General features: G+C 44.4%; 1 protein-coding gene across 1 annotated transcript in view; it reads left to right on the top strand.

Moving 5' to 3' along the window:
• The window catches only part of LOC140386398 (multiple C2 and transmembrane domain-containing protein 2-like), a 606,972-nt gene that overhangs the window by 395,306 nt on the left and 193,939 nt on the right, over positions 1-17,727 (top strand). The window contains exons 15-17 of the mRNA XM_072468698.1: positions 7,768-7,869; positions 14,417-14,491; positions 16,181-16,300. Of these exons, the coding sequence (XP_072324799.1) occupies positions 7,768-7,869; positions 14,417-14,491; positions 16,181-16,300 (297 nt within the window). The remainder of the gene's footprint in view (positions 1-7,767; positions 7,870-14,416; positions 14,492-16,180; positions 16,301-17,727) is intronic.

Here is a 17,727-nt window from a genome sequence, read left to right as displayed (position 1 = left end):
ACCCCCCCCCCCCCCACCCCCTCCATTTCTCCGACCTATCCCTGTAACTCCGTAATCCCACTGAACCTGCACACCTTTGGACTGTGGGAGGAAACCGGAGCACCTGGAGGAAACCTACACAGACACCGGGAGAAAGTGCAAACTCCATACAGACAGTCACCCAAGACTGGAATCGAACCCTGGTCGCTGCCGTTGTGAGACAGTAGTGCTAACCACTGTGCCCCCCCTTGTCCCCGTTTTATATAAGCCCAAGGTGGTTCAGGTCACCATTAGAGAAATCTGTTTGTTCTGCTCATCAGCCCTTGGCCCTCACAATTTAAGCACAGCACCCTGTCTTCATGAACAAATGCACTTACACCTCCTCCTACCAGACTAACTGACAGATGTGGACTATAGCGTCTTGTACAGCGAATTAAAGCTATGTCAAAAGACTGGGACCTAAGCTGTGAGCTAAGTATCTAGATTTAAGTTGCTTTTCTTGAGGGAGTGGGTTATTACCATTTAACCCTTTTGGGACTGGAGGTGGAATGAACAAGTTAGTTTCTATTTCTAGTCGATTAGATCCAAACTGACCTGAGCTCAGGAAACACGTTTTACATTGAGGCGAAGGGGACAGAGGACAGAACAAAGCTGATCACCGTAAACAGAAGGCAGCAGAGAAATGTACCTGGCTACTTGGCCGATGTAAACAACGTGCCCTCCTTTGACGTCCACTGTCAGAAGGTTTGAGGAATTTCTGGGCCCTGTTACCACCCCCTCGGCTGGTACGCGGTCAATTCCAGGCCCACTTGACCCAGAGTTGCCACACAATTGAAATTAACTATTAATCCTTAGAAAATACCTGAAGCCTTTGGTCTTTGGCTGCCCAGAAACTACAGTAACCAGACCTGTAAATTTAAACAATAAATGTTTACTAATAACAATAACTATAATTAAATAGGCAGCAAATACAACTGGTTTACTATTATCTAATTCCTAATCCCCCTTCTTTGACTCACCCTACCCTCTATATATAATATATATATGCACACAAGACAGACAAACACAGAGGGGAAAGAGAGGTGTAAAAATAATAAAACTAAAAGGATTAAAGTGTCTGTTTCAGATGGAGATCTTCCAGGTTGATTCTTTTAGGGTAGGCCTTCAGTTGGATGGTCTTGCTTTCAGTCTGTAATGGTTTTCACTGTAGATTCATCAGGATCTCAAAACTTCTCTACAGTCTCAAACAACTGGCAAGAAACCTTTTCTTTTAGAGAGAGAGAGAGAGAGAGAGAGTGCAACTAATAGCTTCTTCTCTCAGCTTCCTGGAGTGTTCTCTGGGTATTCTGAAAATCCCCACCTAGCTGAACCTAATCACTGTTTGTCGCTGGGTAGAATACGGTCTTTGGCCAATCCATTGGCCACCAGCCAACCTATCGACCACCAGCCAACCTATCAAACCAAATCCCTCCGATCTCCCGGGTGCCAGAAAGTCAGAGTTCTTCTGTTAGAAGCTAAACTTGCATAGCACAGGGTACTATTTTGCAACTTTCGAGTTCCTCACATTCTCTGCTCGACTTAAAGGTATATGTCCATTAAACAACCATGGATCAAAAATAATAATAGCAAAGTAAAAGAAATTGGAAATAAGGAAATCAACAGGAAGGGCCCTTTCAGGGTAGGCCTTATTTGGATAAAATAGGTTGAAAAAAAAGGTTAGTCACTGCTCATTATAGACTGCTAGCTCAGGGTCAAACCTCACTATTATAACTATCTGGTAAGGTTAAGTGTCTTCAAAACTTATCATAAATGTCTTGGGAACCAGTAATATATCAGAGAATCATCTCCATCTCTCATTTAAAGTCCATGTCCTCAATTGTCAATATACCATGACAATTTTTTAGCTGAGATATCTTCTCTTTTTTCCTCCTTTAACATTTGCACTGAGTGACTTCTCATCTTCGGTGCTCTGAACCCCCATCTCATCTGATCATGCTCTCTCTACTCTCAGTTCATTGCCCTCATTCCCTCCCTTAACCAACTCAGAGTTACAGCCACTGCCTTCACCGTACCATCTCATGTGACCTCGCTACTTAAAGGCCATCTCTGATCACATTCTTGAATTGCCCTCCACACATATCCCCTTTCGCTCTCCCAATCCTACTTCCTTTTGTGCCTGTCCCCAGAAAGAAGCTATCTTCCAATTCACTTCGAAAGTCCCAACTGTCTAACCTGTGACCCTCTATATGTCACATTTCTGTTGCTACTGATCTTCCTAACCACATCCTCACACCCACAATTAAAGCCGTGATTCTGTTTAATCCATTACTCTCTCTCACCATTTGTATCACACAAGTGCCAGGCAATGACAGTCTCCAACAAGAGAGAACCTAACCATCTCCCCTTGACATTCAATGGCATTACCATCGCTGAATCTCCCATTATCAACATCCTGGGGGTTACCATTGACCAGAAACTCATGTAGATCAGCCAGAAAAGAGCAGATCAGAGGCTAGAATTCTGCAGAGCGTAGAACTCACCATCTGACTCCGCAAAGTCTGTTCGTCATTTACAAGGTACAAGTTGGATGTGTGATGGAATGCTCCCCACTTGTTTGGATGAGTGTGGCTCCAATGACACTCAAGAAGGCCGATATTATTCAGGACAAAGTAGCCTGCCTGATTGGTACGCCATCCACTGCCTTCAATATTCACCACCCATGCACAGTGGCAGCAGTGTGTATCATCCATAAGGTGCGCTGCAGCAACTCACCAAAGCTCTTTCAATGGTTCCTTCCATACACATGACCTCTGTCACTTCAAAAGACAAGGACAGCAGATGCATGGGAGAGCCAACACCTGGAAGTTCTCATCCAAGTCACTCACCATCCTGACTTTGAAATATATCAACAGTCCTTCACTGTCATTGGACCAAAATACCGAACTCCTTTCCTAACAGTACGGTGGGTGTAGCTACACCACATGGACTTCAGCGGTTCAAGAAGGCTGAATCTCCAAAGCAATGAAGGATGGTCAATAATTGCTTACCTAGCCAGCAATGCCCACATCTCAGGAACACATTTTTAAAAATCCCCCTGATCATTCCCCAGTATGACCCTCATCTCCACTTCCAGAAATCCAGGGGCTGAAGCCTTGAATGTATAGGGTGGACAACCGGTTTAACCATTCGTCACTAGATTTGGCTGGATCACACAAAGACACTTGTCAAGTTCTCAAATGAGTTCTGATGGAAGTTATCAGCCTGAAACTCAAACTCTTTTTCTCACTCCACAGATGTTGCCTGCTCTGTTGAGTATTTGAGGCATTTTCTATTTTTATTGAAGCATTAAAGGGTTCTTTGCCAAACCTGCTTCACTATTCCAGTATCAGCCTAGAATGCAAAGATAACCCCTGGCTTATTTTCTGCTCGGCAGGTGTCTTTTTAAAACCTTCCCTGTTTCCTCCACCCTCCTATAATAAGTGCCAGGAGCTCATGGCCTTCTTCACTGTGTGGAGTCTGCACGTTTTCCTCGTGTCTGCGTGGGTTTCCTCCGGGTGCTCCGGTTTCCTCCCACAGTCCAAATACGTGCCGGTTAGGTGGAATGGCCATGCTAAATTGCCCTTAGTGTCCAAAAAAAAGTGTTAGGTGGGGTTATTGTGTTACGGGGATAGGGTGGATGTGAGAACTTAAGCGGTTCGGTGCAGACTCGATGGGCTGAGTGGCCTCCTTCTGCACTATATGTTCTATGCTCTATGTTCAAGATTGCGACCATTTGACCATTTGCCACAACCCTCTCTATTGCATGAGCCCACCCATCCAAACTTCATTTGTGCTCCCTCCAGCCCGAATCCTGATCTCACATTTTCTCTAGTTTTGTTCCCATAACCCCCCTTACCTTCTCTGATCTCATGATGTCCATAGGATGTACCTTCTTCTCCCTTGATCCCATTTGGGGAGACAGTAGTGTAGTGGTAATGTCAATGGACTCGTAATCCAGAGACTCAGTCTTACCCTCATGGGTCCAAATCTCACCGCAGAAGCTGGTCAAATTGAAATTCAGTTAATAAAATCTGGAATTGAAAGTTAGTCTCAGTAATGGTGATTTTAAAACTAGTATTGATTGTTGTAAACCCCATCTGGTTCACTAATGTTCCTCAGCGAAGGACGTCAGCTGTCCTTACCTGGTCTGGCCTACATGTGACTCCAGAACCTTGGTTGATTCTTAAATGCCTTCTGAAACGGCCCAGCAAACCACTCAGTTCAAGGACAATTAAGGATGGGTAACAAATGCTGACTTTACCACCAATGCTCACATTTCAGACAAGAATAAAGAAAAACAAAATTCCCTCTAAAGTGCTGATTATCCAACTTCCCCTCTTATGTTAGCTGACATTGTAAATGGTTCTCTCTCCTTGGTACTGTCCCACTTACACTCAAATCCATGGTTGTTGCCCCCTCCTCAGAAAACAAAATCTACAGCTCTTTCATCCTTTTGTTTCTTCACTGTTTCATGCGATGTGGACATCACTGCCAAGGTCAGTATTTGTTGTCCATCACTATTCATCCCTGAACCGAGTGGCTTATTCGGCTATTTCAGAGGGAATGCAAAAAAGTCTTTTCCTCTTGTCGCTATTTCTTCTTTTGCCAAATTGCTTTAAATCTCCGTCCTCTGGTTCTCGATTCTTTTACGAGGGAAAACAGTTTCCCCTTCTCAGCGTTGTCCCGACCCCTAATGATTTTGAATACCACTATCAAACCTCCTCCCAGCCTTCTCGTCCCCATGGAAAAGAGCCCTAACTTCTCCAATCTGTCTTTGTAACATCCTGGGAACGATTCTCACAAATCCTTTCTGCACTCTCTCCAATGCCTTCACATCTTTCCTGAAGTGTGGGGCGCGATTCTCTGCTCCCGCACCGGTTGGGAGAATCGCCTGGGTTGCCAAATTTTCCCGCGACGCCGGTCCGACGCCCTCCCACGATTCACGGAAGCGGCCAGATCGGCACAATCGCGTTTTGCGCGGCGCGGTACAGTGAATCGCCCGAGACAGACAAAATGGCAATTCACCTGTACCCCCGCGATTCTCCGGCCCGGATGGGCCGAGCAGCCTGCCCAAAACGGCGGGTTCCCCCCCGGCGCCGTCCACACCTGGTGCTGCCGGCGGGAACAGCATGGGAACGCTGGGTGGGGGGGCGGGGGGGGGGGGGGGGGGGGTCTGCAGGGGGGGGGCGAGGGGGGATCCTGCACCGGGGGGGGGGGCCTCAAATGGGGTATGGCCCGCGATCGGTACCCACCGATTGTCGGGCCGGCCTCTCTGAAGGAGGACCTCCTTTCTTCCGCAGCCCCGCAAGATCCGTCAGACACCTTCTTGCGGGGTGGACACGGAGAGGACGGCAACCACGCATGCGTGGGTGCGCCAGTTATGCGGCGCTGGCCACGTCATGTATGCGGCGCCGCCTTTACACAGCGCCAAGGCCTGGCGCGCGTAAATGACGCGGCACCGCTCCTAGCCCATTATCGGGCCCTGAATCGGTCTGGATAGGAGCCGTTGCGAGCCGTCGTGAACCACGACGCCGCAAACACTCTGCCTCCATTTCGGAGAATCCCGCCAGTGGTGTTTAGAACAGGCTGAGGCCAAATTAATGTCTTATACAAGTTCAACGTAACGTCCTTACTTATGTACTCTTTGCCCCTATTAATAAAGTCTAGGATACTGTATGCTTTATTAACTGTTCTCTCAACCTGTTATACTATCTCCAATGCCTTATGCACTTATACACCCAGATTCCCTGTTTCTGCACCCCATTTTGAATTGTACCCTTTATTTTATATTGTGTCTCTATTTTCTTCCTACCAAAGTGAATCACTTCACAGTTCTCTAGATTGAACTTCATCTGCCTCTTGTCCACTCATTCCACCAACTTGTCTATGCCCTTCTAAACATCTATACTATCTTCCTCACAATTCATAATACCTCAAATTTTCATATTACCCTCAAATTTTGAAATTGTGCCCTGTGCACCAAGCTCTAGTTGTTAATGTAAGAAAAGTGTGCATGTTCAACAAAGATGCACGCGGAAGTCCCTTACAAACTTACCTCCAACTCACAAAAATACACATTAACCACTTCCCTCTGTTTCTTGTCACTTCGTCAATTCCGTATTTATGTTGTTACTGTCCATTTTATTCTGTGAACTCTGTGACTTTGCTACTCCCTATCTCTATCATCTCCTCCTGTCCTGCAACCCTCTGAGACATCTGCACTCCTCCACTTCTGGCCTCTTGCAGTTTTCCCATGTTAATCACTCCACCATTGCCTTCAGCTGCCTAGGCCCTGAATTCTGGAATTCCCTCTCTAAACCTCTCCATCTCTCTTTAAGACACTTCTTAAAACCCAGATCTTTTAACCACAACTTTGATCACCTGCCTTAATATCTCCTAATGCAGTTGGGTATCAGATTTTGTTTGATAACGTCCCTTTTAAGAATTTTACTATGTTAAAGGCATTATGTTAAGTTACATTTTTGTTGTTATCTGGAATTAAGCTTCTATGTTGAGCATCATCAGACTTAGATTTAATACCAGGTCAAGTTTCTAACAGCAGAGTTATATTACAAGGTACTTTAACCATCACAAGATAACAACTTTTCAAAAGAGTTAGCATCCTTCACTCACTCACTGACAACAAAGTTCTCTTTCTGCAACAATGAGACTTGGACCTCTGAAAAAGAACCTGTGAGTGGGATGGGGATGCATGGTTTGACTAGATTCTCGCATAAAATGTTGTGGTGTTTTACCACAGACTCTGACACAGAAAGAACAATCTATTCTTACAACTAAGTCTAGACAGTTAGATCCCTATTATTTTATTGGACCCACAGATAATGTGAGGTTTCATCGTTAGGCAAGTTCCAAGCAACCGACTGAATCGGTTTAGCTCTATAATAGCCATTGAGATATATATATATCAGGTTTTGGGTACACGGTCACATTTGGGTACCATTGTCAGATCCGTTTACAACAGTTACAGTTAAATACAACCTGACCCCCTCATATCAGGGCTTAGCCTAACATTGATGCCAAGTAGAGCAAAGATCCTAAAGATAGAGGACCTCATTTTGTTTCATTTCAATGTCAACTTTCGCCCCTTTTTCACATTCCCAATTTGAACATTGATGCAACGCCCTTTACCCCAGTACTAAATGAGTCTGGATGCACAGTAACCGTGCTGACTAAGGCTGCCAACTATGATTAAATATATTCAAGGAGGTTTCAACACATTCATCCTTGTGATGCACTGCCCTCCTACCCCAATTAGAAAGGAAAAAGACTCATTATCCAATTGGATAATGCTTGACTGTCAGCCAAATACCCCCCCCCCCTTTCAATATTGTTATATCTCATAAAGAGAAATGTTCAGAGAAATTGTTTTTAAAAAAAATTATCACATGATTTCTCTCTAGGGCGTCCTGCAAATTGATCTTCAATTCCTGGAGATACCAGATCAATCCTGGAGAGCTAACAATCCTAATGCTCATTCAGTCACTTCCATCTTCACGAGTTAGTGATAGTCTGAGGTTTCATTAAGTCCTGCTTCCACTGAGTATTCTGCTTTGTGACTCTATTTGAAAGCAGACCAAGGCAGGCCAGCAGCACGGTTCGATTCCCGTAACAGCCTCCCCCAACAGGCGCCGGAATGTGGCGACTAGGGGCTTTTCACAGTAACTTCATTTGAAGCCTACTTGTGACAATAAGCGATTTTCATTTCATTTCATTTCATTTCATTTCTAGATCAAGAAAGGTCAACTGACTGCCTACATTCTGAAGAACAGAAAGCTGGGCAGTCCAGAGAAAGGAGTTCTTTACTTGCAGCTGGATATCATCTATAACCCGGTGAGTGGGAGCAGGAATGCCGCAACACAAGTTTGTTTGTAACCCTGTTGAACAGACTGTGAGACTGATCACCTTTCACCAACTTAACTTACCTGAGATGTGGCCAGAGGTGGTTCAGGTATCATGCACCGGCATGACTCCCATCGGATTGGTCCATGATCTATGCTTGGCAGTGGCTTGTCGTTGCCTGTCCTGAGGTTTACAGTCTCTATACTGATAGCGAACAAGTTGCATTCCATTCAATGGACCATTCTGTCATGAGGCATAAAGCTGTAAATCCTGTGAACATGGTGCTGCCTCTGTGACTCAGTAAATCAAATTACAGAGGTATTTATTTAATTTACCCATGATATCCGAATGGCGTCGGAACAGGTTGGAAGAACTAAATGGATGATCGCAATTCCTATGCTGACAACTCTGTTCAAAAAAGTTCAAGTATTCTAACCAGTGTAGCCAGCAATATTTAGGATGTGCAGGACTTGCAGACAGATCAGCGGTTTAATTTTTTAAAGATTCATTTTTGGATATGGACGTCACAGGCAAGACCACCACTTATTGCCCATTCTCTGTTACCCTGGGGATGGGTGGTGAGCTGGCCTTCTTGAACCGCTGCAGGCCTAGTGATGAAGATGGTCCCACAGTCCTGTTCCCATTGGAAGTAGCAGCATTTTGACCCAGCTTTGCTTAAGAAAACGGCTGGTATATTTCCAAAGTCAGGTTGGTGAGTGGCTTGGAAGCGATGCTGTTATTATGCACCTGCTGCCCTTGCCCGAGTTGATGGTCGTATACGAAAAGCTGAAACTATATTTATCACTTTTCTGAAATATTTTACTTTCTTTGATCATTGAGAACAGTGTTTTACAGTTGAATATAGAGACCAATTCCCTTAACACAATGGGCTGTCGTTTAAGTCAATTTAGACACAGTTTTTCTGATACGTGTTCTGCAGGGTAGATCTTTGGAAACCTGCAGTCAAATTCTAAAAACCATGCTGTTTTTAGAAACTGAAGCCTGAAAGGTTGCTAGGGCAGTGGTGCCCCGCTGTTGCTATTTGGTAATGTCAACACTGATCATTCTTTGTTACTAAACGAATAATGGCTAGCCGTTAACTCTGTTATAGAACAAATCATACGATATCTCTACTTTTGAATAGAATTTTAACTGTTTGGCTGTATTACATAATAGAAAAGAAATAAACAGTTTAAGAATGTGAGAAATACTTTAAGGTTTTGTTTGGCTGAAAAGTGAATTAGATTTCTTCTATTAACTTGATGCTACGCTGAGTGGCTGGTTTAGCACAGTGGGCTAAACAGCTGACTTGTAACACAGATCAAGGCCAGCAGCGCGGGTTCAGTTCCCTTACCAGCCTCCCCGAACAGGTGCAGGAATGTGGCAAGTAGGGGCTTTTCACAGTAACTTTATTGAAGCCTACTTGAGACAATAAGCAATTGTTATTATTATTAGTGCTCCAGTGGGACTCTGCCATATCGGCCCAAGTCGTATAGTCTCTGGATCATCCGAAATCGGACTTACAACCAGAGATGTGCATCAGGACCCTTTGGCGGTCCTGACATTCCGACCTACGTGGCAATTTATTGTGGAGTTTCAACTTCTGATGGGCAATACCCTTGCTCCCTGTGACCCTCCATGAATGGCTGAGTGAGAGGCGGGGCCTTCTAGCAATCCCATTGTACTAAACTGGATAGTTTACCCAGGGAATGGTTTACAAAGAAAAAATGGTCTAACTCCTAGGTAACTCCAGAACAGACTCCAGTCACTCACACTGACCCCCCAGAATGCCCCCCCCAGCAAACCAAAAGCCCCCCCAAAATCCCAGATCCGGCTAGAACCTCACTCACCTGCCTCTCACCTGCCACCTCACCCACTTGCCACCTCACTCACCTGCCACCTCACCCACCTGCCACTTCACCCACCTTGCCACCCTTTCCACCTGGCATCTCTACACCTGCGACCCTATCCATTTGTCGCCCTATCCACCTGCCACTTCACCCAACTGCCACTTCACCCAACTGCCACTTCACCCAACTGCCACTTCACCCACTTGTCACCCCATTCACCTGCCGCCCCATCCACGTGCCACTCCTACTCCTGCAGGAAGTGAATTGTTTAATTCCTCCAAAATAATTATTTTCCTAAGAGTGCCATACTTTTAGTCTATTTTTAATGCTCTTGTCCACCAAAATTATTTTGTTTAACCCTTTTGAATTCTATATATGTCTGACCTGCCTCTTTCCTTAGATTTATAAATGTTTTTTTGTACGCTTCTGACACTAGTTCGTATGCACTGAATATGGCTTTTCTCACCTCCTCATAATCCCTAGATAGTTCCTCTGATAGCGATGCAAACACTTCACTAGCTCTACCTAACAACTTTATTTGAACCAATACCACTCACATGGTCTTTGGCCAATTCAATTGTTTTGCTAATTTTTCAAATTAGATTAAAAAGGCTTCCACATCTTACTCATCAAATCTTGGTACTGCCTGAATATATTTAAACATATCCCTACTAAGCTTTTGACTAGGAAGTATTTCTTCTTCGTCTAGACTTTCCTCAGCTTCTTCCTTTTTAAAAATAAATTTAGAGTACCCAATTCATTTTTTCCAATTAAGGTGCAATTTAGCATGGCCAATCCACCTAGCCTGCACATCTTTGGGTTGTGGGGGCGAAACCCACGCAAACACGGGGAGAATGTGCAAACTCCACACGGACAATGACCCAGAGCCAGGATCGAACCTGGGACCTTGGTACCATGAGGCAGCAGTGCTAACCGCTGCGCCACCGTGCTGCCTGCTTCTGCCATTAATGCCAACCTTCCAAGTAATGTTCTCCTTGCAGTGCTAGTTCCGAAGTTCAAATTCTCTCTCTTTCTTCTTTTGCTACCTCTTCCATTTCTAACTCCAGTTTCCTCCTTTTGATATCCTTTTGAAAAGCCCTCTCTTTTTCCCTTTTCTGCCCTCTCTTTTTCCTTTGCTTCTGCCATTGCCAATCCTTCCTTTTCCTTTTCTTCTGCCATTGCCAATGTCATCTTTTCGTTTTCTTTTGCCATTGCCAATTTCTCCTTTTCCTTTGCTTTCATTTCCAATTTCCTCATTGCTATTAGTAATTGAATTCTAGCTAATTCTAAGGATTCAGGCTGTGACTCTGTTAAATTTAAATATTGAGATATAGCTTGTAATAATAATAATCGCTTATTGTCACAAGGAGGCTTCGATGAAGTTACTATGAAAATCCCCTGGTCGCTACATTCCGGAGCCTGTATGGGAGACCGGTATGGGAATTGAACCTGCGCTGCTGGCCTTCTTCTGCATTACAAGCCAGCTGTTTAGCCCACTGTGCTAAACCAGCCCCTATTATCTCTACGTTACTCACCCCTTTTGATAAGGTTAAATGCAGCTTCTCCACCAAACCTAAATGTTTTGCTTTAGTCTCCCTTTGTAAACTATACTGAGTAATTGCTTCCATACCCAGGAAATCTTTTACCACTGAAAGAGCCATCTCCAGTTACTCTCTGAAAGAATACAATAATTCCACACACGCTCTCTGACTTTAAGTTCAATGACTCCAAGCCAAATAAGGAATTATACTTAAGATCCCGGACCCGAGTCCCCAATTTTATTACGATCCTGGACCAGACCCCAACAGTGGCCGGAACTCCAGTATTTTAGTTTATTTGTAACACTGTGCGGAAAAAATGATTCCAGGAGTGATTGCGTGAAGAAATAGGGATCTGGCATTTTTAAAACTAGACTTTATTACGAATACAATATTAAACTTTTTAATTTCACACCCGAAAAGAACAGCTTACAATTACCCTGAAACACTACTGCTCAATTTCCCATTAAACAACAAGAAAATAAACATACAGCCCTCAATCTATCTTAAAATCAGCATGGCGTAGAGTGATACTTGCTATATAAAATGATCTGGCTCATGTTAGAACCCCTTCAGACTCTGGCTGCATGTCTTCACAAATCTGGTTCACCAGGCGTGTTTCAACTTCTTTCTTGTCCTCAGACAAGACTGCTCTGCTTTAAATATTATTACTCTTTTTTCACTATCCTACTGTGAGAGAATGTGGACTCAGTGTCAGGCAAATCAGAATTTGGGGGAGTGGGCCTAGAAGGGGTGGCTCTTTCAGAGGGTTGGTGCAGAATCGATGGGCCAAAAGAGCTCCTTCTGCACTGTAGGGATTCTATGATTTTAATAATTGAGGCCCATGGAGAGTGTGGTAAATGTACAATTTTGCTTCTTCAAGTCCGTCTTGATATCAGTGATACGATGAAATTTTAATTTGAAGCCAACAAACCAACATTTAAGTTAATTAAAGATGGCACTATTAAGAGGCTGGATACCCCTGCCTCCCAGCCGTGTGTTGCTCAGCAGCAGGAGGAAGCGCTCCATTCGCTGGCATCGGGATTCTCTGCTTCCGTCGCTGCCAATGAGATTTACCATTGAAGCTGCCCCACGCTGCCGGTGGGCGGTGGGTGCACTGCTGGCGGGACCAAAGAATCCAGCCGCCAGCGAACGGCCAGAGTATTCCAGCCAAGGAAATGCAATTGCGGAAGCTTTTCTCCTCTAATGTTGCACATTTCAATCTACAAACTGTGGGATTTTCTGGGGCCCTGCTCACTTCCGGTCCCAGCAAAGTCAATGGATTTTCGGCATGCAAGCTACATTCGCCACGCCGGACCTGGCGATGCCCAGGCCTGAAATTTCCAGCCAAAATTCATTCAGAGATAAAGGAAACACAGTGGTAGCCTCAACAAGTAGAAATAATTAGAAAATAATTCTTTATAAGACCAGGAAGGAATGGTGCTTGTGTCGCATGGAAATTTATGATTTTTCAGAACTAGCAGGGTACTAGGAAATTTGCATCCTTGGGGGCGGGGTCGAATAGTGGATGGGGCTATGTTAATAAGCAAAATGGGGTTTGGCAGGGGTAACGCAGCAGTGTCCAATCAAAGAATATCAAGGGTGGCCATGCTTGGACATAAATCCCAATTTTCCTTTGGGCCCTGGGATGGTGGATAAAAACTCCGGTCTTTCACCAGAAATTCCAGGTTGCAGTTGTGCAGTTTTGCTTTGTGATAAATGTAGACAATTCTGCTGCTTTGGAAGCTCAGTAGAAGAGGAATAGTTGGGTGTTGAAATGGTAAGACTCTGCGACATGCATCAGACAGAAGATCTAAGACTTGGTTAGAACTTTCACTCTTTCCTTTCTCTTCTGAGCTTCTTAGACCACTGGTTGCATCTGTTTATAAACCAGTTCCAGTACCACTGGTACTAGAGACTTGCAGGATACAAAAACCACCTCCCTTCAGGATAGCAATGTCATAAACTGAGAAACATGCCACATGTCAGGTGGGCAGAGAGAGAAATGCTGATGCGCTATATGGACAAGCCCTCCCTCAGCTGAGTTAGAGATTGTCCCTTCCTAAGAACCAAATCCTAATTAAAGCAAATTATCTGGCAGCCGGAACTTGGTGATTTGATGAATTAACCTGCTCGAGGTGTGAAGCACATTAACGCAGAGATGTGTGGAAGATTAGGAGGGCAACTGGTTGTCTAAATGGGGCCCAGCCAGCAATGAATGCATCTTGTGAGGGAGTGGGTGTAGATATAAGCTGAGTCTTCAGCATTGTTGCAATGTCTGTTCAGCTTGCAGTTGCCAGTGGTCTGGGGCCTCACTTGCTTCTGTCTCTGCGTTCTCGGTTGTTTTCCCATGTCACAGTGTAGTGATATGAAGGGAGGAGCAGTAGGTTGTAATTCCTCAGATTACTTTTGTTTTAGTGGAGAGATTGAAGTCGGTACAAACTAGAATTTTCTGTTTCCCACGTGACTGATTATTGCGTTGAAATTATGGATGGTAACAATTCCACCCCACAGTGCCTTGACATTCAGAAAACGGGGGAAAATTAACTGATCTGGTGCTGTCAGATGGGGGTCATGTTCAAAGGGAGCATGGCTTATTTTCGATGTAAGTCACTCTGCAATCCAACTTTAGTCTGTGAATGTGTTTCTTAATAAAGTAGCGTTGTCATTATTGGAGAATTATTCCTGCAGCCCAGCATGAACCCACACTATCTTCAAGTACGGCCTTCATTGGAAGCACAAGATTGGTGAATTTCAGCCAGGTTTTATTTCATGGGATGGAGGCAGCGTATATCATCCTAATTGCCTTTGAACTGAGTGGCTTGCTATGCCATTTCCACCACATTACTGTGGGCCTGGATTCACAAGTAGGCCAGGCCAGGTACGGATGGCTGATTTCCTTCCCAAAAGGAAATGATCTATGATGCCAGAACGTGATGCAGATGAGTTTGTACGACAATTTTCAGATTTTAAAAATAAATTGAATTCAAATTTCACCATCCGCCGTGGTGGGATTCGATGCCAGAGCCCTGGGTCAGTAGTCCAATGGCAATACCACAATGCCACCTCTGCCATCACGCTTTTGTTTGGTCTTATTCCCAACTCATGCTGCAAGGTTTTCTGAAAACACTTTTTTGAAAACTTTTTCAGATTAAAGCAAGCCTCCGAACATTTAAACCCAAAGAACCAAGAAACCAAGAGGAAAATATCAAATTTTCAAAAAAGGTATTTAAATGTTGTCCATTAACAACTATAATTTGTAAATTTACGGCTCCTCAATTATTCTTTGAACTCGCGCCGCCTTTGGTTCTTTGTCCAGCAGGTTCTCCTTAATTACCCTGTCAAAACCAGTCATGATTTCGAACAGCACTGTTAAACCTCATTTTAACCTTATTCTGGTCTGGGGACAACAACCTTAGTTTCCTTCTCATGTAACTGAAGTCCCTGGAACCTGTTACAATTCAAGTTATTCGAATCTGCACCCTCGCTAAGCCATTTCCATTTTTCCGCGACTGTGGTGCTTAGAATTGGAGGAAATACTTCAGCTATGCCCCAACCAGTGTTTCAGGAAGCTGCTTGCTTTTGCAGTCTGTGCCTTGCTTTGCGTAGCACCAAAGATCCCGAAAGCTTTTCTTTGATAACTTCAAAATATTTATGTACATGCTCCCCAAGGTTTCTCTGCTTCTCTTGCACCAAATTCCAGGTCATGTTGCAAGTTCTGACTATGCTGGATGATTAGCTCTCCCACGCTCTTCACACTTGTGAGGTCCTTTCTAATCTTTTGTTTTATTCGGGAATCTTCTTTGCTGTTATTTTTTCACATCGGATGATGAAATGGGAAGGTGACTCATCCGACCAGGTTATTGTTCAGGTGGTGAGCTGAAATTCACTGCACCCCGCCCCCATGGCCTCTGCTTCAATCACTCACTGCTTGCCTCACAAGCCTCTGTCAAAGATATTCTCTTGCAAAGTATGGCAATTAGGTATGGGCAATAAATGCTGGCACAGCCTGCGGTGCCCATGTCCCATGTACGAATATAAAAAAAAGATTGCTGGAAATCTGGAAAGAACAAAAAATGGTGAAAAAGCCCCAGCAGGTCAAGAATGTGTCTCCCCACACTGGTGTCTAAATATTCATAACATTGAGGAGCTGTGAGGAGGAAGTTGGCCAGATTGCCACCTATCCTCAGTTTTGTGGCATTGGTGAAAGGAAAGGGAGAACTTGCATTCACATAGCACCTTTCACAACACCTGTGTATTATTTCCCTTTCGCCAGTTGGGTAAATAATAACTGAAACGTTTATTTACATATAACTACAATGCAGAGGCGTGCAGCCTTGGGGCTGCAAGTCAGGCTTCAGGGTCAAGTTGATCAGAAACTCATGCTTGCTAGGGCGACACCCCCCGCCAACCCAACCCTGGTCACTGATTGGTTACCCAGGTCACGTGACCCTCTCGGAATTCACCCCTATAAAAGGGACAAACATCACATTCCTGGAAGTCCCAAAGAATTGCTTTTTTCTGTGTAGTCAGTATAGGAAATGCGGCAACTAGATTATGCACAGCTTCCATGAACAGATAATCTGCTATTACTGATGTTGGCTATGGGATAAATATTGAGCAGAATTCTCTCATTACTCTTTGAAATAGGCACGGGATCTTTCACTCCCACTGGAGAGCACCAAGGAGATTTCAGTTGAACGGTCACAGCTAAAAAATGAAAGGATGGGGGGAGTGTTTGGGAGCGGGGTGGTGGGTAGAACAGGGGAAAGCGTTCCTGTCTCAGCGTATCTGTGATGGAACCAAATCCCTTCGTACTGCATGTGGGAGAAGCAAAGGCAAATTAGCCCATTGCTGTTTTGCTGCAACAACCATTGATCCAGTGCCCTCATTCTCATTGCTTGACGTTCACAGATATTAACGAGGAACGTTAGGCGTGTTCGGAATCTCACAAGGGCCATATGGAACACACTTCAGTACATCCAGAGCTGCTTTGAATGGCAATCTGCGCAGAGGAGTTTCATTGCCTTTCTGGTAGGTGATATTATTACAATCTATAGTCTGGAAGGGGACAGGTGTTGTCAGGTAATAGCTTCAGGTACGACACAGCATGCTTTACATTACAATTGCAATATCTAAATATAGTAAATCTCTTTGTTAACAATCTCCGATATTGTGATCTCTTACCTAATGTACATATTTAGGGCTGCTGTTTCATGAAGAAAATGCAAAGAATTTCCTCGCTCTTGTTTGTAATCCCGATGTTCTGGCGGATTCTGAATGCAGTATTATAGAGGGGGAATTCCTGGTTCCCTTCTGGGAATTATTGGAAGCTATCCCGAATTTCTCCATTGGCTGATCGTCAGGCAGGAGCATCCCGCGAAGCACTGGGAAACATTTACAGCCCCATTCTTCATTCTTTCCTAGCTGACACTGGCCTGAAAGAGACAGTCAGACTGTCCAATTTGTGCTGTTGGTGTTGGGCCTTGTTAATATAGAGACTGAGATCTGATGCAGTGCATTGTACCGCCCTCCTGCCCGGCGCCATTTTGAGAAGTCACTGGGCCGCATTCGTATCCATTTTTAACTGGGAATCCGGCCAGGGAGGACCAAATCTGGTCATTGCAGAATCCTTTTCATTGGAAGATGAGTTGCAACAGCCCTCTTCCAGCCTTCAGAAGAATGTTCTGGACCCTGTCGGCCTGTGACATCCCCCTTTCTTTTGCCTGTGGTTGGTTTGATCTGCAGGTTGCTTGACACTGCGCCGCCTCGAAACTGCGAACCAGAGAGATTGGCCTGCTTCTGTCAGGCAGTGGTTGCTCAGAAATTAGGCCTGATCCAGTAACTTGTCCAGAGCTTCTCGGTGATCCAGCTAGCACATTCCACTGCCTGACGGTGAAAATCTACCCACTTGTCTTTGGGTTTGTGAACCTGTTGTGACATCAGCCATAAACTGTACGGGTAAACCCTCTGCCTTGCTGTTATATTGTATCTTGATTATCACATTTTAGATAATGTTTGCATATTATTAGTGATATATTTGCAAAGTAAGAAAAAAACATTTATATAGCACTTTACAACTAGTTATGTACATTTGAATCGCTGTTATAATGTGGAAAACTCAGCAGCTAATTTGTGCACAGCAAGATCCCACAGATAGTAAAGTGAAAATGACCAGATGATTTTTTTATTTTGGCCTAGTGATCGATAAATGCCAGGATACTGGGTGAGCTCCCCTGACCAACCTCAAAATAATGCCATGACACATGTTTACCTCCATTTCCGAGGGCAGATAGGGAGCCTCAGTTTAATGGCATTCCTGACACTGCTGTGACTCTCCAGCGCTGCCACTGGAGTATCAGCCTGGATTTTGTGCTCAAGTCCCAAGTGGGGCTTGAACCCACATCTTCTGATTCAAGGGACGGGAGTGTCCCCAACTGAGCCAAAGTTTGCAAATTGAG

This window comes from Scyliorhinus torazame, chromosome 12 (genome assembly GCF_047496885.1).
Source record: "Scyliorhinus torazame isolate Kashiwa2021f chromosome 12, sScyTor2.1, whole genome shotgun sequence".
In the NCBI taxonomy this organism is placed as follows: domain Eukaryota; kingdom Metazoa; phylum Chordata; class Chondrichthyes; order Carcharhiniformes; family Scyliorhinidae; genus Scyliorhinus; species Scyliorhinus torazame.
The sequence above is the reverse complement of the archived record's forward strand: the minus strand, read 5'-3'. Positions and strand labels throughout refer to the sequence as shown.